Consider the following 24210-nt stretch of genomic DNA (forward strand, 5'->3'; position numbering starts at 1 on the left):
GCAGATGGCTGAGAAGCTACCCAACTTACTTTTCTCTGTCTCTCTTGCGCTGACGTTCTCTGATCCTGATGTAGGGGGATTGAGCAGGGGGGCTGTTCGCACACCTAGACGATATGGACGCTCGTCTAAAAATGTTGAAAGATTATCTTCACGTTGCTATCTTTTGTGCAGCTGCTTCCTGAAACGACATGCTGCACGGTGCTTCGCATACTTAAAAGCTCGAAGGGCACGTATTGATTTTTGACTGAAAAACAAACTCTGTCTCTCTCTCTCTCTCTCTCCCTGCTACTGACGGAGGGGGTGTGAGCTGCCGCCTTCAACAGCTTTGTGCCGCGGTGCCTCCCATACTTAAAAGCCAAACAGCCCTATTGATTTGTTTGCTAGAGATTGTTTTCTCTATCTATGTGACATTCTGTGCTCCTGACACGCACTCCTTTGAAGAGGAAGATATGTTTGCATTCTTTTAATTGTGAGATGGAACTGTCATCTCTGTCTTGTCATGTAGCACAGTTTAAACTTTTGAAAAAGAGACAAATGTTTGTTTGCAGTGTTTGAATAATGTTCCTGTCTCTCTACAACCTCTTGTGTTTCTGCGCAAATCTGTGACCCAAGCATGACAATATAAAAATAACCATATGGTTTCTACTTCGCGGATTTTCTTATTTCGCGGGTGGCTCTGGAACACAACCCCCGCGATGGAGGAGGGATTACTGTACTCTTTAGTCTACAAGACTTAATTTAGCCAATTAAAACAAGGAGATATTAACTAAACATTTCATACAACTAATCCCAGGTCTCACTTCCATATACACTGGATCTGCCACAAAATTAAAACCACTTGTCTAATATTGTGTAGGTTGGTTTCTCTCATGCTGACAAAACAGCTGTGACCCATTGAGGCATGGACTCCACAAAACCTTTGAATGTGTCCTTCGGTATCTAGCACCAAGGCATTAGTAGCAGATTCATTAAGTCCTGCACGCTGAGGTGGGGCTGCCACGGATCATACTTGTTTTTCCAGTATATCCCATTGTTGCATGATTGGATTGAAATCTGGAGGCCAAGTCAACACCTTGAACTCGTTGTCATGTTCTTCATGAAATTCTTGAACAATTTTTGCAGTGTGGCTGGGTGCATTATCCTACTGACATAAGCAAATATCAATAGGAATACCGTTGCAAATAATTGGTGTATGTGGTCTACAACAATCATTAGATAGCCAGTATGTGTCAAAATAACATCCAATAAATGCCAGAGACCAAGGTTTCTTAGCAGAATATTGTCCAGTGCATCACACTGCCCCCACTGGCTTGCCATCTTCCGGTAGTGCATCCTGCTGCTAACTCTTCCCCAGGTAAATGCACATGCACCCGTCTGTCCATATGTTAAAGAAAAAAACGTGATACATCAAACCAGGCCACATTCTTCCAGTTCTCACACTCACATGCCCAATGTACGTGCATTTGGCAGTGGACAGGGTGAGCATGGGCACTCTGACCAGCCTGTGGCTAAGAACCCCAACATGCAGCAACCTGTGATGCACTGTGTATTCTAACACCTTTCTCTCATGGTCAGCCTTATGTTTTTAAGCAATTTGTACTACAGCAACTTTTCTGTTGGGTCAGGAAAGACAGGCAAGCCTTTGTTCTCCATGTGCATCAATGAGCCCATCATCCTATCCCTGGTTCACAAGTTATCCTTCCTTGAGCCACTTTTGGTAGGCACTAACCACTACATATTAGGAACACCCCATAAGACCTGCCATTTGGGAGATGCTCTGACCCAGACATCTAGCCATCATAATCTGGTCCTTGTAAAAGTGTCTCAGATCCTAATGCTTGTCCATTTTCCTGCTTTCAACACATTACCCTCAAAAACTGTTGACTTGTTGCCTAACAGGTGCTACTATAACGAGATAATCAATGTTATTCACTTCACTTGTCAATGGTTTTAACGTTATGGCTGATCGCTGTATACAGAACTGGATGTGATATTTTATTAATGCAGAAGCAGCTTTTATATGCCTAAATTTAATATCATCTTACAGTCACAGGCACTTTACAAGGCAAGCAATATAACAATACAATATGAATGTGCCAAATTAGTGGTCCAGAGTAAAACTACTTCAAGTAGTGGCAAGATTACAGTATTTATGGACACTAAGAGTGTCTAGAATAATACATAACATCAAAAATGAAGAACAGAAAAAATTCAATACTATTATAGATGCAATTAAATTGCGAAATATTGTATATTTGAGAAAGCAGATACTGAGTGAACATTTCTAGAATTCAAAAAAGAAGACACATGTCTTTAAATTTAATTTAAATGTTAAGGAGGCCTAGCAGAACTTATCTTGGTAGAATTCCAAGGAGGAGGAATCACAGATGTTTTTTCAAGATTTGTGTTGTGAGCATTTGCTGGCATCAGAAAAAAAATATAAGTCCTCACTGGTTTTTACAGAGTAAGCAGTGTTGATAAGCACTAAAGTTGTTTCTATATATATTTTTATAGGGGAACCTCTTTCCAAAAGGACGCCAGTGCATTTGAGCCAGATGAAATACAACAGAATCCCTGTGTTTAGTTCAAGTCAGTATTGTAACAATTGCCTTTTCAACATATTGCTCTCTGCTGATTCATTGGGAAGAAAAGTTGACTAAGGAAAGTGCTAGAGTAATACAAATGAAAATTGATGAAATCATGACAATGCAAAGAGCAACTAGAATTAGAAATATTATACACCAGGAAGAATGAAATCTTGACCACAGAAGAGATGTGAGACTAATAGTTCAATTCAGGGTCAAGGGGTAATGCCAAGGTCTTTCACTTAAGTTGATGTGATGATTTCGGGGGATTCAATACTCCATGGGAAATGTTCTCTTGAGGTGTGATGGAATCTCTAAAAGAAGCAGTCCTGCCTTGCTAATATTTAAATGAATGCAACTTGCATTCACACTTTTACTGATGTTACTGACACAGGTAATGAATTGATTCCTCTTCAGTCAATGTGCACCTATTCAGGTGTAGATGGTTTCATCAGTGCACAAATAAGATATAAGGTCATGATGGTGGCTTGAATAAGCAGGTACATGGTGGATTAAGAACACTGAACAAGAAAAAAGAACAACGTTTAGGGAAACAAAAGTCACCGGCAGCAGCAGACTTTTGAATCACCATCAAAAAAGTGAAAGTGAAACTGCATACAGCTTAAGAGGAAAGGACATTTCCAGGTGCACCAGGTGAGATTTATCAGGCGAGCAGTCATTTCAGCATAGCTTTATATCATGTTCAAAAGTTGCCAGGTACTAATGGTTGAAAAGTCAGTTACTAATGTACAGCTGCTAAAATTATATTTTTATACTGGATGCTCATTTTATAGACCTAGAAATACAGACTCAGCATGACAGCTAAAAACAAAGAAGAAAGCTACAAACAAGGCTCAGTTTAAAAATACCAGGGCTTTGCTATAAACACAATATAATACATATGTAGTGCAAAGTACAGAACTGTTATAGTTTTTAACTTTAACAATGCAAGTAATGGCACTATATTAAATAAATGTCTAATAACATCTGTACAAGGTGGAGTGGACAGGTCAGCTGGTTTCTCTTACTGACTTTTAACTGCAGACATCAATCATCGTTAACTGACAGTTTCATGATGTAAGACTTATTATTAGTTTTATTATGCCATATCCAATTAAAAAATTAATTAAGGTTACAGCAGAACAGAAGGATGTAGCTATGATTGTGTTTATTTTTGTCATTTTCTCAGACCAATGTAATTGTGATTGGCTTGCAATGGTGCTGTTTTTAGTGTTTTAGTGTTTTTAATAACACTATGTAAAATGAAGTTATTAAATGATGCCCATTAGCAGATATGACAGGAACATAATATTAAAGGTTATGTGGCGTGCTTGTATTTTGTATAATACAATTTATAGAAAAGTTTAGGTATAGTTACGCAACTATAAACTTAACAGCTTAAAAAGCAGTGACTATAACATGCACAGTACATTACTGGCCACTAATAAAATAAAGGCCTGAAATAAAAATAAATAAATAATAAGATGAACATTGTTTCTTTGTTTATTTCATACCTGTCATAACTCACAGTATGGAATGATAATTTAATAAATTATATCTAACTTGATAAAATGCCTTGAGATTCTGTTAACTATAAAAAGAAACTGGAAAAACTACCGATCACTCATTTCTTTAAGTGTGCCACAATGTACTTAAAATGCAATGTAACTTTGTTTCAGTTTAGAAAATTCACTGCACCTTTAGTCCTTCTAGCTCTTCTTCAAGTTGTTTAGCATACTGCTCACTTCTCTCTCTTAGTTTCTTTTCTTTTGAAGATTCTGCTGATGCTGCTTCTGCTTGTGCTTCAAGCTGGAAAAGAACAGAAAAATGATGTTTGATACTGTTAAGTGTTAGTTAGCTTTATTTTGAAGTTCCTAAATTATAGAAATCACTTTTTCCACATTTTGTTATCTTACAGCCTTATTCCAAAATGGATTAAATTCATTTTTTTCCTCAGAATTCTACACACAACACCCCATAATGACAACGTGAAAAAATGTTTGAGGTTTTTGTAAATTTATTAAAAATAAAAAAAACTGAGAAATCCCATGTACATAAGTATTCAAAGCCTTTGCTCAATACTTTGTCGATGCACCTTTAGCAGCAATTACAGCCTCAAATCTTGTTTGAACGTGAACATGACTGAGAGAATAAAACTGAATACAGTACACCTTCGAAATTCACAGGGTTTACGTTCCTAGAGCACCTGCGAATTGTGAAAAACCATGAATTATGAATGTGGTTAAAAAATGCCTATTTTTATAGTTTAAACCCTAAATACAGTCATATGAAAAAGTTTGGGAACCCCTCTCAGCCTGCATAATAATTTACTCTGCTTTCAACAAAAAAAGATAACAGTGGTATGCCTTTCATTTCCTAGGAACATCTGAGTATTGGGGTGTTTTCTGAACAAAGATTTTTAGTGAAGCAGTATTTAGTTGTATGAAATTAAATCAAATGTGAAAAACTGGCTGTGCAAAAATTTGGGTACCCTTGTAATTTTGCTGATTTGAATGCATGTAACTGCTCAATACTGATTACTTGCACCGAATTGGTTGGATTAGCTCATTAAGTCTTGAACTTCATAGAAAGGTGTGTCAAATCATGAGAAAAGGTATAGTGCATCCGGAAAGTATTCACAGCGCATCACTTTTTCCACATTTTGTTATGTTACAGCCTTATTCCAAAATGGATTAAATTCATTTTTTTCCTCAGAATTCTACACACAACACCCCATAATGACAACGTGAAAAAAGTTTACTTGAGGTTTTTGCAAATTTATTAAAAATAAAAACTGAGAAATCACATGTACATAAGTATTCACAGCTTTTGCTCAATACTTTGTTGGTGCACCTTTGGCAGCAATTACAGCCTCAAGTCTTTTTGAATATGATGCCACAAGCTTGGCACACCTATCCTTGGCCAGTTTCGCCCATTCCTCTTTGCAGCACCTCTCAAGCTGCGTCGGTGCACAGCCATTTTAAGATCTCTCCAGAGATGTTCAATCGGATTCAAGTCTGGGCTCTGGCTGGGCCACTCAAGGACATTCACAGAGTTGTCCTGAAACCACTCCTTTGATATCTTGGCTGTGTGCTTAGGGTCGTTGTCCTGCTGAAAGATGAACCATCGCCCCAGTCTGAGGTCAAGAGCGCTCTGGAGCAGGTTTTCATCCAGGATGTCTCTGTACATTGCTGCAGTCATCTTTCCCTTTATCCTGACAAGTCTCCCAGTCCCTGCCGCTGAAAAACATCCCCACAGCATGATGCTGCCACCACCATGCTTCACTTTAGGGATGGTATTGGCTTGGTGATGAGCGGTGCCTGGTTTCCTCCAAACGTGACACCTGGCATTCACACCAAAGAGTTCAATCTTTGTCTCATCAGACCAGAGAATTTTCTTTCTCATGGTCTGAGAGTCCTTCAGGTGCCTTTTGGCAAACTCCAGTCGGGCTGCCATGTGCCTTTTACTAAGGAGTGGCTTCCGTCTAGCCACTCTACCATTCAGGCCTGATTGGTGGATTGCTGCAGAGATGGTTGTCCTTCTGGAAGGTTCTCCTCTCTCCACAGAGGACCTCTGGAGCTCTGACAGAGTGACCATCGGGTTCTTGGTCACCTCCCTGATTAAGGCCCTTCTCCCCCGATCGCTCAGTTTAGATGGCCAGCCAGCTCTAGGAAGAGTCCTGGTGGTTTCGAACTTCTTCCACTTACGGACGATGGAGGCCACTGTGCTCAGTGGGACCTTCAAAGCAGCAGAAATTTTTCTGTAACCTTCCCCAGATTTGTGCCTCGAGACAATCCTGTCTCGGAGGTCTACAGACAATTCCTTTGACTTCATGCTTGGTTTGTGCTCTGACATGAACTGTCAACTGTGGGACCTTATATAGACAGGTGTGTGTCTTTCCAAATCATGTCCAATCAACTGAATTCACCACAGGTGGACTCCAATTAAGCTGCAGAAACATCTCAAGGATGATCAGGGGAAACAGGATGCACCTGAGTTCAATTTTGAGCTTCACAGAAAAGGCTGTGAATACTTATGTACATGTGCCTTCTCAATTTTTTTATTTTTAATAAATTTGCAAAAATCTCAAGTAAACTTTTTTCATGTTGTCATTATGGGGTGTTGTGTGTAGAATTCTGAGGAAAAAAATGAATTTAATTCATTTTGGAATAAGGCTGTAACATAAAAAAATGTGGAAAAACTGATGCGCTGTGAATACTTTCCGGATGCACTGTAGATCTACTCTGGTCTAAAGCAACTGGATGGTGATCTCAGAAAAAAGAATATCAGTTTTGGAAATGACTGGAGTGGTAGAATGAGATCACTAACCATCAAAATAGTTCAATAATGGGTTTCATTCACAGCTAAATAGGGGACTGGTTTGAACGAGAATGGTGTCCACTCCCCAGGAATTTTCTTTCCTCTCCTATTTTCTCAGTACCACCTTATTATTACTACTCCTACTTATTACTACTATATTTTCTCCATTCTTCTCCAAAACCACACCTTACATGCTTTCAAACATTTAATAGCTGTTTTCCTTAGCATTCACGTGTTTGCTCCATAAAGTAAAACACTCCACAACTTTACATTTTCTGTTTTCTAATCAGTTTGGTGGTGATGAGAAGTTTTCTGTTGCTGAACACATCTTTGGCCATTGCAATTCAATTTAATTTCTTTCTGTTTCTAATAACATCTATCTTCTTTATTTAAACTGACACACTTGCTCTAATACTTTTGTGTTAAATCTCACTTGCAATTTCAAACATAGTACCTGTTCTTTGCAGTCTTCATAATTTTCATTTTCTTTACACTAATTTTTATTGGTATTGACAGAATCTGACAAAAGTTAGTGGTTAACTTCTTGTACTTGCTGTTATCTTGTCATCCTGAGTACATAAGTTTATAAGCACCAGTTAAACTATTACCTTTCAGTTTGCAGCAACTTAAGTCATACCTAGCCAGTGTGGTAGAAGGTGACAAATTACATTTATTTATTTTTTTGTTGTATTTGAGTAGGTTTTGTAGGAAACTGTACTTTTTACCGTATTTTCAAATTCAAATACTTTCACCCTTTAAAAAATATTTATTTACTAATAATTCACCTTGAGCATGAGAAAAGTGCTATATCAATAAAACTTATTATTTTTGTTATTATTATTATTATACTACTCCATCACATTTTCAGAGTAGGTCGATACAATGTACAACTGATTGCTTAGTTTAAAATGCAAATTTATGAAAGACAATTAAAGTATGTTGCAGGTCATGACAAAAGATCAAGTTTTGATGTTTTAGTAAATGACACAATGTAGGTGCAGTGCATACATCTCAGTATATTGCAATATACCTAACCAATGCATTGGACAAATGGCCCAAAATTGACAGTGTGCTGTTATGTTTAATGCATGAGAATGGAGAAAACTGAATGACGGAGGATCTGTCTAAAGCTTTCAGTATAGTTATAATAGTAGCAGCACTCTTTATAAAGTAGAAAACCATGGAGTTATATATGTATTCAGGAACTCTTTTTTAAACATGCAAAAATGCATGGAAGCAAGCTGATTTTTTAAACTAGCAGGGTGTTTAAAATAATGTGGCACAAATTTATAAAATCATAGTTCTTGGTATTTGAAAGATACTGCAGTTAAAATTCTGATAGCCAAGATGAAGCAGACTTATGGGTACAGAAGCAAATAGTTTATTAGTTGTTGCAGTGATAAAGATGTAAAAAAGAGACAGTCCACTACTCTTATTACAAAGTCTTTCAAGGCACTTACAGTAACAGTGTTCCTCTATAACTCAACATTTATCAAGTTCAGAGATTACAGCTAAAACTTTGGTTTAGGTACAGCAAAAAATCTATTACTCATTTACTTTTATGTAACAAGACCTTAACAAAGGCTTCTTTTGGTGTTAATAACACATATAAAGCATCAGTAAAATCTCTGCAATGCAACTTTCACTTTGGAATATGCTTCTTTTGATATTGCATACATCAGTGTAAGACCTGTGAATCCTTCATATTTACAAGTAGTTTTACCATCATTTCCAAGGGTCTTGATATGCTACATTACATGGAGATAAATAACTTTTCCACTCATGCTTTATAAAAGTAATGAAGACCAAAAGAACATAACAATAAACAAGTAATAGATACAGTTTTATAGTATTTAAACACAAAGTTTTACCAAGAAATCAAGTGTTGTTCACAGCAAAAATAACTTTAGAAAATGTAAGTAACAGTTTAAATACAAAGAGTATATTTATATTGTAATATGTATATACTGTGTGGTAAGAGTTTAAGATTGGTAAAAAGCAAGCACTGTAGCCTATATTGTTTTTTTTAGTTTATTTTTAAAATTACATTTCAGTTATTACGAATGACTAGTTAAGTATATTGTTAAAAAAAAAATACATTAAAATGATAATAAATTGAATTAATTACATTTTAACACTAAAAAAAAGTTGCACAATTAAATATAATTTTTTTAAAAAAAAGATAAATGCATTTATATTTATTTTAGCTGCCAGTATTAATTAATTTTTTCAAAGATCGGTGCTATGAATTATTATATGAGCAAGTCATCATTTAGCCGCTTTGGCTACACTTCTCTACTTGATCAACAGTTCCAGAATATTGCGTATTGATGGGTCTGAGTTGCTGTAAATATATCATATTTTTCCGGCACATTTTCTTTTATAAATCCTGACTTTTGCGTGGAAAGTTAAGTATACACATTCCGGGCCTTTTTTTTATAAATCTGACCTCAGGAAGTACCCAACCATGTGCTACTACTGGGATACAGATTACCAGAAGTAGATAGTAGGCAACCTTATCTGACACACATTATTGTCTCATCAGTCTTCAAATTTGTTGAAATTTGACAGGTTCTGCAGTGCTTTGGGCATGTCTACTAGAAAGGCACTAAGGAACCATAAACAAAATTATGAAAAAAATATGCCGTGCTATTTGAAGACATGTAGAACCATGAACATGATTAATTTAATTAAAATTACAATTTCTAGAGACATATTCACTTAAATGGGTAGTGCTGCTGCCTCGCAGTTAGGAGACCCAGGTTCGCTTCCTGAGTTTGTATGTTCTCCCCGTGTCTGCGTGGGTTTCCTCCGGGTACTCTGGTTTCCTCCCACAGTCAAAAGACATGCAGATTAGGTGGATTGGAGATTCCAAATTGTCCCTAATGTGTGCTTGGTATGTGTGTGTGTGCGCCCTACGGTGGGCTGGCGCCCTGCCCGGGGTTTGTTTCCTGCCGTGCGCCCTGTGTTGGCTGGGATTGGCTCCAGCAGGTCCCCGTGACCCTGTAGTTAGGATATAGCGGGTTGGATAACGGATGGATGGATATTCACTTAAAACTGGGTAATGAACATCTTTCAGATAAAGAATAAAACATGACGGTGTAGAAAAAACTCTAATAGGCATTAGGTAAAAAAACCCTGGGGCGCCTGGCCATGTTATTGCACACATGCATATCCACCAAACCTGAGCTGCATTGTTTTTATAATTAAAAATGCTCCTTTACCAAGGACCCCCAATGCAGCTGACTTTCAGTATCTTAATGTGTGTATGTCTATCTAATGCAACAGTCAATGCATTCGACTTCAGTAGATCATTTAATCTGTGGTATGAGGACTCTGTTTGGCCACAAAGACCAGAGGTAGACAGTTATCAAAAACAAGTATCAACAAAGGGTACAAACAAGAGGGAGTTACATCTGCTAAAATGGCTAATGACAAAGTTTAGCTTCAAGCACTAACTTTGAAATGGACATGACTTGCTCATTTTAAAATGCATCCTTGTTTATTTGAAAATCTATGCTATTGTTTTTCTCTGTTTATGCAGAATGTGTGCGTACAATACAGTGCATTCATAAACAAAAGTAGTTCCTTAATTATGTTCTTTATGTAACACAAATTTATAACACGGATATGTTTTATATGTAAGTTTTCAGTAAATATTGTATAAGCAACTTTTTGTTTTAAATCTGAAGGGTCCTATAAACAACTTTTTTTTATCTGAAGGGTTGGCAGATTTCCTGAAGAAGCAGGCCCAATGGCCAGTGAAATTCAAAATAAAATTTTGACCCCTGGTTGGAACAAATCTTAGAATATTTTAAAACAAAGTATTTTTCCTCTAGGGCGGCATGGTGGCACAGTGGGTAGCGCTGCTGCCTCGCAGTTAGGAGACCCAGGTTCGCTTCCCGGGTGCCCTGCGTGGAGTTTGCATGTTTTCCCCCTACGTGGGTTTCCTCCTGGTACTCCAGTTTCCTCCCACAGTCCAAAGACATGCAGGTTAGGTAGGATTGGAGATTCCAAATTGGCCCTAGTGTGTGCCCTGCGGTGGGCTGGCGCCTTGCCCGGGGTTTGTTTCCTGCCTTGCACCCTGTGTTGGCTGGGATTGGCTCCAGCAGGTCCCCGTGACCCTGTAGTTAGGATATAGCGGGTTGGATAATGGATGGATGGATATTCACTTAAAACTGGGTAATGAACATCTTTCAGATACAGAATAAAACATGACGGTGTAGAAAAATCTCTAATAGGCATTAGGTAAATATGTAGACTGTGTGCATTACAAGTAAATATATATAAATATATATAAATTTATGTAAGCAAATGAACAGTCTGTTTTCCCGACAATACCCTTGGTACCTTGAGATACGAGTGCCTCAACGTACGAGTTTTTTGAGATATGATCCGTCACTAGGTTGATTTTTTGCCTTGAGTTATGAGCTAAAATTCAAAATACAAGCCATCAAGGAGCTGACGGAACAACAGACGTGGCAACATAAGGAGGTTCTGCAGGAGATCAGTATCGCGGAGGAGGTTACCTCATAAAGTGAGATAAAGGAAGTGTTTGCGATGTGGGAAAAAGTTTCGAACTTTAAAGAAAAGAAACACCCTGAAAAAGTTGCAACTGATCGTGCAGCGGCTCTATTTAATGACACTTGCCTAACGCTTCACTTTATTGAAAAGGAAGCTTGAAAAAGTTGCAACTGATCGTGCAGTGGCGCTATTTAATGACACTTGTCTAACACTTGACTTTATTGAAAAGAAACCCTGAAAAAATTGCAACTGATCGTGCAGCGGCGCTATTTAATGATACTTGCCTAACACTTGACTTTATTGAAAAGAAACCCTGAAAAAGTTACAACTGATCGTGTAGCGGCGCTATTTAATGACACTTGCCTAACACTTGACTTTATTGAAAAGAAACCCGGAAAAAATTGCAACTGATCGTGTAGCGGCGCTATTTAATGACACTTGCCTAACTCATTTCAGAAACATTCTAAAGGGGAGGACTAAACAAAGCTCCTTGGATAGGTTTCTATTGAAACGCCTTGAGAATGAAAGTGAGGAAAGCGGACAAATGCTTCAAAATATCATTTCCAGGGAAGGTCAGCGTCTCTAGGAGTAAATGGGGCAGTGGGCTGGCCAGGATGCTGAGCTGGCTAGAACGCAGCCAGCCAGCATAATGGCAGATAATGCTAATATTGTTAACCTGATTTTGGCAAAGCCATTTGAAAGTCTTCTTTATGAGGACAGAGTCAGAATTAAACAGCAGGGCTGATCAATATCGAAGACTGATTTGGTTCAAAAGTCATGGAAAAATAACCAGTCTTTTCATAGAGTAAGATCAAAAATGACTAGGAATAAATTTAAATCAAATTTACAATTCACACGAGTCAATTACGCTTGCACTCCTGGAAGTTATGCATGCTTCTGAAAATTATGCTTGCGCTTCTAAAAGTTATGCTTGCTTCTGAAAATTACGAGTACAATTTTAAGGTGTGAACAAACTGCCAAAAAATACGCCACTGGCATTCTCTATCAAAGTAGAAACAATTGATTTTTGTTACTACACATGTGCCACAAAGGTGGAATGATAGGAGTTATTTTTGACAGTGATCCTACTCCATGTATACAGGCTAAAGCTTTGGTTGTCGTTTCAATTGCTGCCTCAGTGTTGCGCGTTTGTGATCAAACTGGAGGTCTCTGGGACTGGAGTGTTCCCTAGAAGCATTTAGTGAACATCCATGGGCAATCAGAACAAGCAGTAATGCTAATCTGTCATGGGGGTGCACCATTGCACCCTCTATTTACTTCACCTGAGAGTCTCCAGGAGGTCAGGCGTAAAGCTCATGAAGATATGGGAAGTTATTTGCTTCCAGCCAGTTTCTTCTTTACACAACTTGTGCAAAGCTGTTACTTATTCAACATTAAAAGCCAGTCAAAATATTCTGCAGTAGTATAAAAGATATTAACATGCGTCACTAAAATGGGACCTTTATTTATAAAAAAAAAAATAAATCAGTTTTCCACATTTTAAACCTGATCAGATACAAAAGAGTTACATCAAATTGCACCAATTTAATTTTCAAAGTTTTACGACAAGACAGGTACCTTTGTTAAATGGCAGTTCAGTTTTGCCCAGCTCAATGACAAATTTGGCACACTGTCATATCTAATGAGTAAGATGTATTCTGATGTTTAATGGGCACAGTAAAGTGTTTGGTGATGTTGGGCAGCCCTCTTTTTCACAGATGCCTTTGTTATATCTGAGATGGGTATATGGGTCAAATTAACAGGCAAAGTTGGTACATTCCCAAATCTAGTGAATGGAATTAGATGTTTAATGGGCACCACAGAGGGTTAGATGGCATTGGGCTACACTAGTTTTGAGAAAATGCAGATGCCTTTGTTAAGTTGCAGTTGAGTTTTACACAGACCAATGTGACTACCTGTCTCAAACTGACTGGCACATTTGTCACATTCCCATTTGTAATGACTAGGAGTAACTTTGACATTTAACAGCCGCTGTGCAGCATTTTGCCACCCTTATTTTCATAGCTTTGTGACAAGATTCCTTTTATATGTTGCAGTTGAGATTTGCCTGGTCCAAAGTGAGTTAATGGGTTAAATTGGCTGGCAAACGTGCCATATCTAATGAACAGGTTTCTTTGTGATGCTCAATTGCCATTGTAAAGGGTTAAATGGCACTGGTCCACCCTAATTCTAATAACTTTGTGACAAGATGGATGCTATTTTAAAATTTCAGTTGAGTTTTTCTTGTTTCAGCACGGTTACATGGGTCATACTGACTGGCAAAGTTGGCACACTGTAATCTGATGAATGAGATTTATGTCATAATTAACTGGCACGATAAAATAAAAGAAAAGAGCTTTATACTTCTGGGATAGGCTCCAGTTTCCTTGTGACTCTGCCTCTGCACAAGATAAAGTGGGTTTAGAAATTGGATTGATATATGGTTGCATATGCAAATGAATAAATAAAAGTATTGTAAAATGTGACAAAAAATAAATGAAATACACTTGAAATATACTTGAAATGCAAGTATAAATAATTAAATGGGTCATGAAATATGGATGGATGGATGAAATATGCCTTTTGTTCCTTATTTCTTTATGTCAGTCAGTCATTTTCAAACCTGCTTAGTCCTGAACAGGGTCACGGGGGTCTGCCGGAGCTTATCACAGCCAGCATAGGGCGCCAGTCCATTGCAGGGCAAACATACACTTACACACACACGCATATATACACACACGCACACACACACACACGCACACATACACAATTAAGCACTGCCAAACCACCTAACCTGCATGTCTTTGGACCGTGGGAGGAAACCACCGCAGACACGGGGAGAACTTGCAAACTCCCATATTTAATGTTATTATGTATTTATTGTCATATTTTACAGTTCTTTGATTTATTCTGCTTATTTGATTTTGTCCTAAATATTCCTCCATTATAAGGACGTAACATTCTCTGCATTCAGTCATTAATCCAACTCAGTGCTTCCCTAGCAAAATGACAAAGCAGTGCCTTCACGAGGGGGCTGCTTCAGAAGTTTATATTGTGCAAAGCCCCCAATCTGTACGCCTGTTTTGTATACATTCATATCCTCCAGGGGAACTTGTGGTGGTGGTATGACCACGAGTACCAAAATCCGAAGTTTGGGAACTTTCCGCAATATCTCGCTTTTCTATACATGTATAATAAAAATCACTCTGCTAAGATGTTATGTAAAGTTTAAAACACACCGCTGTTAATTTGTTAATTTCATGTTCTCACTTTTTATTAATTGCATGCTGTCATTGTTTGATTAATTTCATTGTGTTGGTTTTATTTTTGTCCTGCGGTGGGTTGGCACCCTGCCCAGGATTGTTTCCTGCCTTGTGCCCTGTGTTGGCTGGGATTGGCTCCAGCAGACCCCCGTGACCCTGTGTTCGGATTCAGCGGGTTGGAAAATGGATGGATGGATGGATGGTTTTATTTTGTTTTTTGCCCTTTGGAGCCACTATACGGGGGTTAAGTATGAATAGTATGCATAGTAACAAAAATCAGTTGTTTCTTCCTCAATTGTGAATGTCTTATGTGTCCAATGACCTATTTTTTATAGTATGTTCACACCTGAGAACTGTACTTGTAGTTTTCAAAAGCAAGCATGACTTTCAAAAGCACAAGCATATTTTTTAGGAGCAAGTGTAATTTTCTGAAGTGCAAGCGTAACTTTCAGAAGCAAATGTAACTTTCAGAAGCGCAAGCGCAATTGACATCAGTTAAATGTAAATTTGACTTAAATTATTACGAGTTATTTTTGACAGCGATCTTACTCCATACCATACCTCTTAATGAAACCATCTCAAGTTGTTTGGTTAAAAGAGCAGAGGGCTATGGAAGTTCTTTACTACAAACAAAGAATTAAGAGTCTCCTTGCTTTTGAAAAGGAGAAGAGGACAAAGGAGGCTTTCAAAGCTGTTTATTCAAAAGTGGCAAGCCTCACGTCAGACCTTCAAAATGAGCCTAGGAAAATGCATCAGTGTCTGTCACAATTGCAGTATCCTCAGGAGCGTTATAGAAATGGCCATTCTAGACAATCTCATGAAGCAGATCTCTCAGTGTTTTCCAAATTTGTAAAGTATATGCTTCCTAGAACTAAACAATCCAGGGAAATTTGATGAAATGAGTTAGGTGTTTCCTGAGGTGGCATTCCAAAGTGTCCTGAAAAGATATGACGATTTCTTTGATTCAGGGAGACCGAGATGTGAACTCTAAGTCCTGTATTCAAATCGTGACTTGCAGGGCAACTGGAGGAAGCTGTGTGATTGCTTGGTGTTTTTTTTAAGAAATGGAGTTGGATAGTGCAATGCTTCAGCTATACAAGTTATTGTCTTTAGTGGCAACAATTGGAGCAACATCAGCAGGTGTAGAGAGGAGCTCCACCTGCTTAAAATGAGTCAAGTCGTACAGCCACAACACCATAGACCAAAACCATTTATGTAACCCTGCTCTGCCTGCTGTTGAGAGGAAACTGGTCAACTCTCTGAAAAAGACTCCCAGTTGGTACAACAGGGACACACACAGACCATATTCTATAGAAAGAAAGATGGGCAGAATTTGCATATAAATAACATCCTGCAATAATTTGCTAATTTTATGATGGACACCCAAAATGTGCTTCCCCTGTTTTAAAGACCACCAGCTGCCACTGATGGGGCGACATTACAGCATTATACACATTGTAATAGACGGCCGAGGACGTTGCCCAGTCAGGACACCCTTTTGAGGAGAGGACTGGGGGAGTGGACATATCACCAGCAGTACCTCACCCTGGGACACGAGAGGGCAGCCCCCCAGTTTACATCAGGGCCACGGGACAGCAGCTTATAAGCTCAACCAAGTGGGGGCCTGGGGCCATCACCTGCAAAGCTTTCCCGTGGACGTACCTTCAGGGTTTTTAGGAACAACATCTGGAGTGAGCAGTGGTGCTTATCCAATTCTGTATTATTATTAGTAAATTAAAAAGCTTGTAATGTTTTAGAAAAATCTTTCTATACTGCATTAGGTTCAAAATTCTGGGAAGCTCATTCATTTTAATATTAACTCGGAAAATTGAAGTGGGATCAGGCTGAGCAGTATTTCACTCCTGTAAATTATTTACTAAAGATCCCTGTTGCACAATTCATCTCCTTGACCAGAGGAGTGAATGTGTATATTCTACAGTTCTTAGTTTCATTGGGTGTATGGATTTTCCAGACATTTTTTGAAGTGACTAAAGAGGGGTGGTCACATCTACTACCTTTTATTTTATTAAAATATTAAACAAGTATAAATATCAACAAAAAATAAATGTACATGTTCTATATTTCAAATGAAAATGTAAAACGAAAAAATGTTTTAAATATATAACCAAGCCTTTACATACCACAACCAAGAAAAATCTTGTTCCCACCACTTATGATATATGAATTTTAAAATGCCTGCAATATACAATAAATACAGAAAAAAGAAACAAGTTTGTATACTCCCTTTGGTTCAAACAAAGCAGAGCCTTTTATTTTGGTCAGCCTGTTGTTACAATTTGGCAGGAAAATGAAAATTTAAACAATCAATTGCATAAAGCTTAAACTAACATTTTAAGGGTCTAAAGATATCAAAAACAACTATGTCATCTCAGAACTATAATAAGTTACAAATAAAATGGAACTGCTTTACTAGAGAAAAATCCATCCATCCATCCATTATCCAACCCGCTATATCCTAACTACAGGGTCACGAGGGTCTGCTGGAGCCAAACCCAGCCAACACAGGGCGCAAGGCAAGAAACAAACCCCGGGCAAGGCGCCAGCCCACCGCAGGGTGCACACACACATACACGCACACACACGCACACATACGCACACCAAGCACACACTAGGGCCAATTTGGAATCTCCAATCCTACCTAACCTGCATGTCTTTGGACTGTGGGAGGAAACCGGAGTACCAGGAGGAAACCCAAGCAGGGGGAGAACATGCAAACTCCACGCAGGGGACCTGGGAAGCGAACCTGGGTCTCCTAACTGTGAGGCAGCAGCGCTGCCTACTGCACCACCATGCTGCCATAGAGGAAAAATACTTTGTTTTAAAATATTTTAAGATTTGTTCCAACCAGGGGTCAAAATTTTATTTTGAATTTCACTGGCCATTGGGCCTGCTTCTTCAGGACATCTGCCAACCCTTCAGATAAAAAAAAGTTGTTTATAGGTCCCTTCAGATTTAAAACAAAAAGTTGCTTATACAATATTTACTGAAAACTTACATATAAAACATATCCGTGTTATAAATTTGTGTTAAATAAAGAACATAATTAAGGAACTACTTTTGTTTATGAATGCACTATACTGTACGCACACATTCTGCATAAACAGAGAAAAACAATAGTATAGATTTTCACATAAACAAGGATGCATTTTAAAATGAGCAAGTCATGGCCATTTCAAAGTTAGTGTTTGAAGCTAAACTTTGTCATTAGCCATTTCAGCAGATGTAACTCTCTCTTGCTTAGTACCATTTGTTGATACTTGTTTTTGATAACTGTCTACCTCTGGTCTTTGTGGCCAAACAGAGTCCTCATACTACAGATTAAATGATCTACTGAAGTCGAATGCATTGACTGTTGCATTAGACAGACATACACACATTAAGATACTGAAAGTCAGGTGCATTGCGGGTCCATGGTAAAGGAGCATTATTAATTATAAAAACAATGCAGCTCAGGTTTGGTGGATATGCATGTGTGCGATAACATGGCCAGGCGCCCCAGGGTGTTGATAAGGAAACTGGCTGATCGCACTTGCATGTGCAGACACAATTAGTTCTGCTAGTTTCCAAAATAGCACACTGTAGGTCAACAGCAAGGCACAGGCATCCACAATAACATAAAGAGTGCCTGACCCGGTCAGAGGAGAAGAAATAAATTAGGATAAAAAAAAAAAAGAAGCAGAGCACTCAACCAGTAGGTGAAAAAGTGGAGATTACAAAAGGGTGAGCTAGACGTCGCAAGAGGCAAGCAAAGTGTTCCACACGGTGTTGTTTGAAGTTGCTCAGACATGAAAACAAAACAGTTAGTTCGTGAAGTCCATGGTCAATACTTGCTACAGATTCTACCAATTGCAAAGAAAATTGTTTTAGCACTAAAAGAATATCCAATAAGAAGTACAGAAATTTTACAATCTCTGGAGACTTCAGCAGGTCAAACAATACTGTGGTTGTATTTTGCTTGCCAGAAACAACCTGGCTTAGATCTTTACAATACACACTGTAATGCTGACAATAACTTTATTGCCAAATCTGTATGAAAAACCTGTGCATTCCACTCTTTGGGGAATGTGGGCTCTCATGACATGTAAGGTGAAACATCATTTCAGTTGGTTTTGCAGTCCAGGTGAACTGTGATAAAAGAAAAATACTCTTGTCAGAGGTATGTCATCTTTATTTACCAATGTAGGTTTTTTGATTCTATCTTACATGTAAGCTCTTGTGTGGTGTATTGTTTGCAAAGCAGATTGTCGAGATTTTATTCTGCTAACAACTCTAAGAGCTTTTGCCCATCATGACAACAGCTCCATCTGAACCTAAAGCAACGCATACGCTATACAAATCCTAATGTTGAGTTGTAACATTTCCGTAACAGTGGACTCAATAGCATGAATTATATCTTCAGAGTTTGCTATTGTATTTTGCATTTCTCCTAGCATGAAAATAACCACCAGTGCAGCCCTCTTTACAGCTGCCGAGATACACTATCTCTTTTTTCACTAACAGAAGCATCAGTGCTGCCTGTTGTGGGTTGTTTAAGCAGTATGGTACAAGAATTTACTGAATACAATATCACTAGCTTAACACTGCCCAAGCTGTATCACTAAACTATTACATAATTCTACTTGCCAGTAGTGGAAGCAGCATGTTGGTGAAACTTGCTGGCCTCATGTTCCACTAATGTTCAAAGTTAGAAATTGTTCGAGGTTTCAATGAATGTCTCAATGTAGCCAGACACAGAAAGTCTTGGTATAACTGTGTCAGTGTTGTGCCAATGTGCAAATTTTTGGCACCAAAAACAATACATTAATCCAGAACCAGGTGTTTTTTGCTGCTCCTCATATTTTAGCCACACAGTCCTGAGATAAAGCACGGTCAAAGGCAGTTTTCATGTTGACCAATTAAACTCCCAGTGTCACTTACATTTGTCTTTATTCCCAATCAGTGAAGGTGCTGACTTGATTTAACACTAGAATTAACAGAGCCCATGAAAAAACCCGGATCCGTCCCACCTTAAATCGCTTCTTAAATCCATTCGCACCTCTCCGCCAGCGTCTTTTGTCCTCTAAATGTGCCGCTAAAGACAAGCTGCAAGTAGCCGGCTATTCCATCCCCCCAACAACTTAGAACGTGCACGAACTTCTCCCAGCTTATGCCTTCATTGATTATCTGGGAGTGAAGTGGCGTTTTGGAGTGGAAATAATAGATCGCTATTTGGAACACACGCATTTCATGTGTGTTCCGTTTCAACAGTAATCTGTGTAAACACATTGTTAAAACAGAAACGTTTTTCATATTCTAGTAGTAAATGAAAAATGCAGGCATAAACGATATAATGTATGAAGCCTGAAGTCCAAATATCAAAGAAACACTTTCACAAAAGGTACAAATATAACAGAAGTGCTTTTTTTTTATTTATTAATTTTTATTGTAATCATTCCATACAAATAGATCAATTTATAACCAAACAAAATTGAAGACAAATCAAACCCCACCCCTGAGAAGGAGAGCTTAGCCAAAGGAGAATTGCTTAGGGCTTTTTAATAAGGCAACAATAAACAAAAGAAAGGGAGAAATAAATATATATGTAAATAAGAGATGGAGAAGGGAATTAAATATGGTAATAGTTATTTCTCTTATTCTAAAATAATATTGATTAGATCCTGCCAGGTTTTGAAAAAAATTTGTACAGATCTTCTGAGAATTTGATTTTTTCCAATTTCAAATAATATAAAACATCAGTTTCCCACTGACTTATCAGAGGAGAGTTAGGATTCTTCCAGTTTAACAGAATAAGTCTGCATGCCAAAAGTGTAGTGAATGCAATCACCGTTTGCTTGTCCTTCTCCACTTAAAGTCCGTCTGGGAGAACACCGAACACAGCTGTTAATGGGTTAGGAGGAATTGTGATACCAAGGCTGTCTGAAAGGCACTTAAAAATTTTGGTACAAAATTATGTTAGTTTGGTGCAGGCCCAGAACATGTGACCCAGTGAGGCATAAGCTTGGTTACAGCGTTCGCAGGTTGGATCTTGCCCTGGAAACATTTTGGACAGTTTTAAGCGAGACAGATGAGCTTGATATATAATTTTTAGTTGAATAATTCTATGCTTTGCGCATATGGAGATCGAGTGAATTCTCTGCTTTGCTACCTTCCACTCCTTTTCTGATATATTGATTAACAGATCTTCTTCCCAATGTCCTCTTGGATCTTTGAAAGGTAGGGACTCTAATAGGATTTTATATAATGCGGAAATGGTGTTTAATTCCTCGAAATTGTGCAGTATTTTTTCCAGCATTGTGGAGGGTGCGAGGTGGGGGAAATCAGGCAATTTCTGTTTAACAAAATTTCTAATTTGCAGATAGTGAAAGAAATGTGTAGCTGGGAGGTCGAATTTTGAACGTAATTGTTCAAAAGATGTAAATATGTTGTCTATATAAAGATCTCTGAGCATTTTAATCCCAAAACTTTTCCAGGTATTAAAAACTGGATATGCTTGCGAGGGTTGAAAGAGGTGGTTCTCTTGCAGAGGTGCCACAGATAAAAGATTTTCCATCTTAAAATGCTTTTTAAGTTAGTTCCATATTCTGAGTGAGTAAAGCACAATTGGGTTATTAGTATATTTGCGATAGCTTGCATTTATTGGAGAGCAGAGCAGGGAGTATAAAGAAGTACTATAGGATTTTACTTCTTTTGCGGACCAAGCCTGTGTATGTTCATTTATTTGTGTCCAGGTTTTTATGGCTTGTGTGTTTGATGCCCAGTAATAAAACTGAAAATTAGGTAAAGCCATGCCAACTTCTGCCTGATGTCTTTGTAGGGTCGCTCTTCGGATACGTGGGTGTTTTGAGTTCCAAATGAATGATGTTATTGTTGACTCTAACTGTTTAAAAAACAATTTATTTATATATATTGGAATGTTTTGAAATAAAAAAAGAAGTTTAGGAAGGATATTCATTTTAACAATGTTAATTCTTCCGGCTAGAGTGAGATGAAGGGTTGACCATCTATGCAAGTCTTGCTTAATTTTTTCCATACAGACGGCAAAATTTTGTTGATAAAGAGCTTTATGTTTACTTGTGATATTTACCCCTAGGTATTTAAACTGATCTGCTATGGTAAAAGGTAGGGTGTCCAATCTAATATTATATGCTTGTGAATTCACTGGAAAGAATATACTTTTATTCATATTAATTTTAAGACCAGATATCTTTTGAAATTCTGTTAGTGCTGTTAAAACTGCAGGGACAGTGTTTTCTGGGTCTGATATATATAAAACCATATTATCTGCATATAGAGAAATTTTCTGTTCCAGTCCTTCTCTGACAATCCCCTTTATCTGATAAGAATTTCGGCAGTGAACCGCCAGTGGTTCAATGGCGATTGCAAACAGCAGTGGCGACAAGGGACATCCTTGTCTGGTACCACGTTCTAGCTTAAAGTAGTCTGAGCAAATGTTATTAATACAAAACTGAAGCTTCTGGATTGGTATACAGTAGTTTGATACATGCACAAATATTCGGGCCAAACCCAAATTTCTCCAATGCAGTGAAAAGGTAGTTCCATTCAATCATATCAAATGCTTTTTCTGCATCTAATGATAGTAATATCTCTGGGGTGTTTGATTTTGCTGGTGAATATATAACATTAAACAAGCATCGGAGATTGGAAGATAGATGTCGGCCTTTAATAAATCCAGTTTGATCCTGTGATATTACCGAGGGCAGCACTTTCTCCATCCTTCTAGCTAGAATTTTTGAGAGTATCTTAACATCATTATTCAGGAGTGAAATTGGTCTGTATGATGCACATTGTAACAAGTCCTTATTTTGTTTAGGAAAGACGGTGATTAATGCTTGACAAAATGTTTGAGGTAGTATTTGGTTGTCTCTAGCTTCTGCAAATGTTGCCAATAAGAGGGTAGCTAGCTGAGTGGAGAACTTCTTATAAAATTCTACGGGGTAACCATCAGGGCCTGAAGATTTCCCGCTTTGAAGTGACTTTATAGCATCTAGTAATTCTGTTAGCGTCAGAGGTTTATCCAGTTCCTCAGCACTTAAAGCATCTATTTGTGGTGTCTGTAATGTATCCAGAAATGCATTAGATTGTGTGTTGTCTTCTTTGAGCTCAGTAGAATATAAGGATTTATAATAATCTCTAAATGTGTGCATTATATTTTTATGGTCAATAATTTCTTCTCCATTCGTGTTGGTGATTACTGGTATTGCATTGCGAACTTCTTGTTTGTGAATTTGTTGAGCTAAAAGCTTATTAGCTTTTTCTCCGTGTTTATAGTAATGATGTCTAGACTTATAAATAAGTTGTTCAGTTTATTTAGTTGTAAGATGTTAAGTTCTGTATGCAGGGCCTGCCTTTTCCTGTGGAGAGCTTCACTTGGACGCCTGGCTTGTTCTTCATCTATTCTAGTGATTTTGCTTCTTAGCTCTGACACTTTCTTGGTTTCTAATTTATTTCCGTGGGAAAGATATGAAATAATCTGTCCTCTTAAGAATGCCTTTAGAGTTTCCCAGAGTGTTCCTGCAGAAACCTCTGTGGGCGTGTTTGTCTCTAGGAAGAAACTGATTTGTTTGGATATAAATTCTGTGCAGTTCTCGTCTACCAATAGAAGAGGGTTAAGGCGCCATCTGCGAGGTGAGTGTGAGGGGCTTAATGATTTTAGCTCCAAGACTAGAGGGGCATGGTCGGAGATAACAATTGTGTCGTATTTGCATGATTTAATTGTAGGCAGGAAATTATTATCTATAAAAAAATAATCAATTACAGACAAGTACAGACGCAAACCAAGCGTAATCAAGAATCCTTGTTCGATCCCCACTCACTCCTATATTTGCCGTTTTCAGTAGTAAGCTGCTCTTTTTGTTAATATTATACAGTACACACATGCACTTGATTTGTGTCTGTACTTGCGCTGTTACTTAGAGAGTCAGATCGGGGGAGGGGTGATGTTAGAGCGCATGAGCTTATTCAGTGCTGCAGAAACAACGCACATGTTGATTTTTTTTTTCTTTCAGTACATGTGCCTTCCCTGTTTATTTGTATATCTCTGCCTGTCTGTCTCTGTATTACGCAGTGCTCTGTCTGTCTGTGTGTTATGGATCTTGAAAAAAATAAGTTATAAGGACAGTTGTTCATGTTAATTGCAGTCTCAATTGTTAAAAAAATATTTTAAAAGGAGCATCCCACATGAAAATATAATGATCTCATTAACTGACAGTGCATACCAATTTACAAATTTTATGTCCGTTTGAGGTTAAAAAGAAAAAAAAGAAGTAACACTTTATCCCCAGCGGGGAATTGAACTCATGTTTGTGAGGCAGAGAAAAGCTACTCCCTCTGAGAGGCAAACCTTAGCGCGCTACGCCACGGAAGCTGTTGTATGGTGTGTGAAGCTTTTGTGGAAGTGTTTATTTGATCTTAGGAACTCGGGCTTTACACATTCTATAGTTTATGCCTACATTTTGTAACATTTATTACTAAAATAT

The 24210-nt window shown here is 38.0% G+C and overlaps 1 protein-coding gene across 5 annotated transcripts in view; it reads right to left on the reverse strand.

Annotated features, from left to right (window-relative positions):
• Window positions 1–24210, reverse strand: part of LOC114648307 (serine/threonine-protein kinase MRCK alpha-like) — a 571032-nt gene that overhangs the window by 129661 nt on the left and 417161 nt on the right. For all 5 annotated transcript variants that reach the window (XM_028797282.2, XM_051925532.1, XM_028797279.2 and 2 more), the window contains one exon: window positions 4284–4394. In XM_028797282.2, coding sequence (XP_028653115.1) covers window positions 4284–4394 — 111 coding nt within the window. The remainder of the gene's footprint in view (window positions 1–4283; window positions 4395–24210) is intronic.

This window comes from Erpetoichthys calabaricus, chromosome 3, assembly GCF_900747795.2.
Source record: "Erpetoichthys calabaricus chromosome 3, fErpCal1.3, whole genome shotgun sequence".
Classification (NCBI taxonomy): Eukaryota; Metazoa; Chordata; class Cladistia; order Polypteriformes; family Polypteridae; genus Erpetoichthys; species Erpetoichthys calabaricus.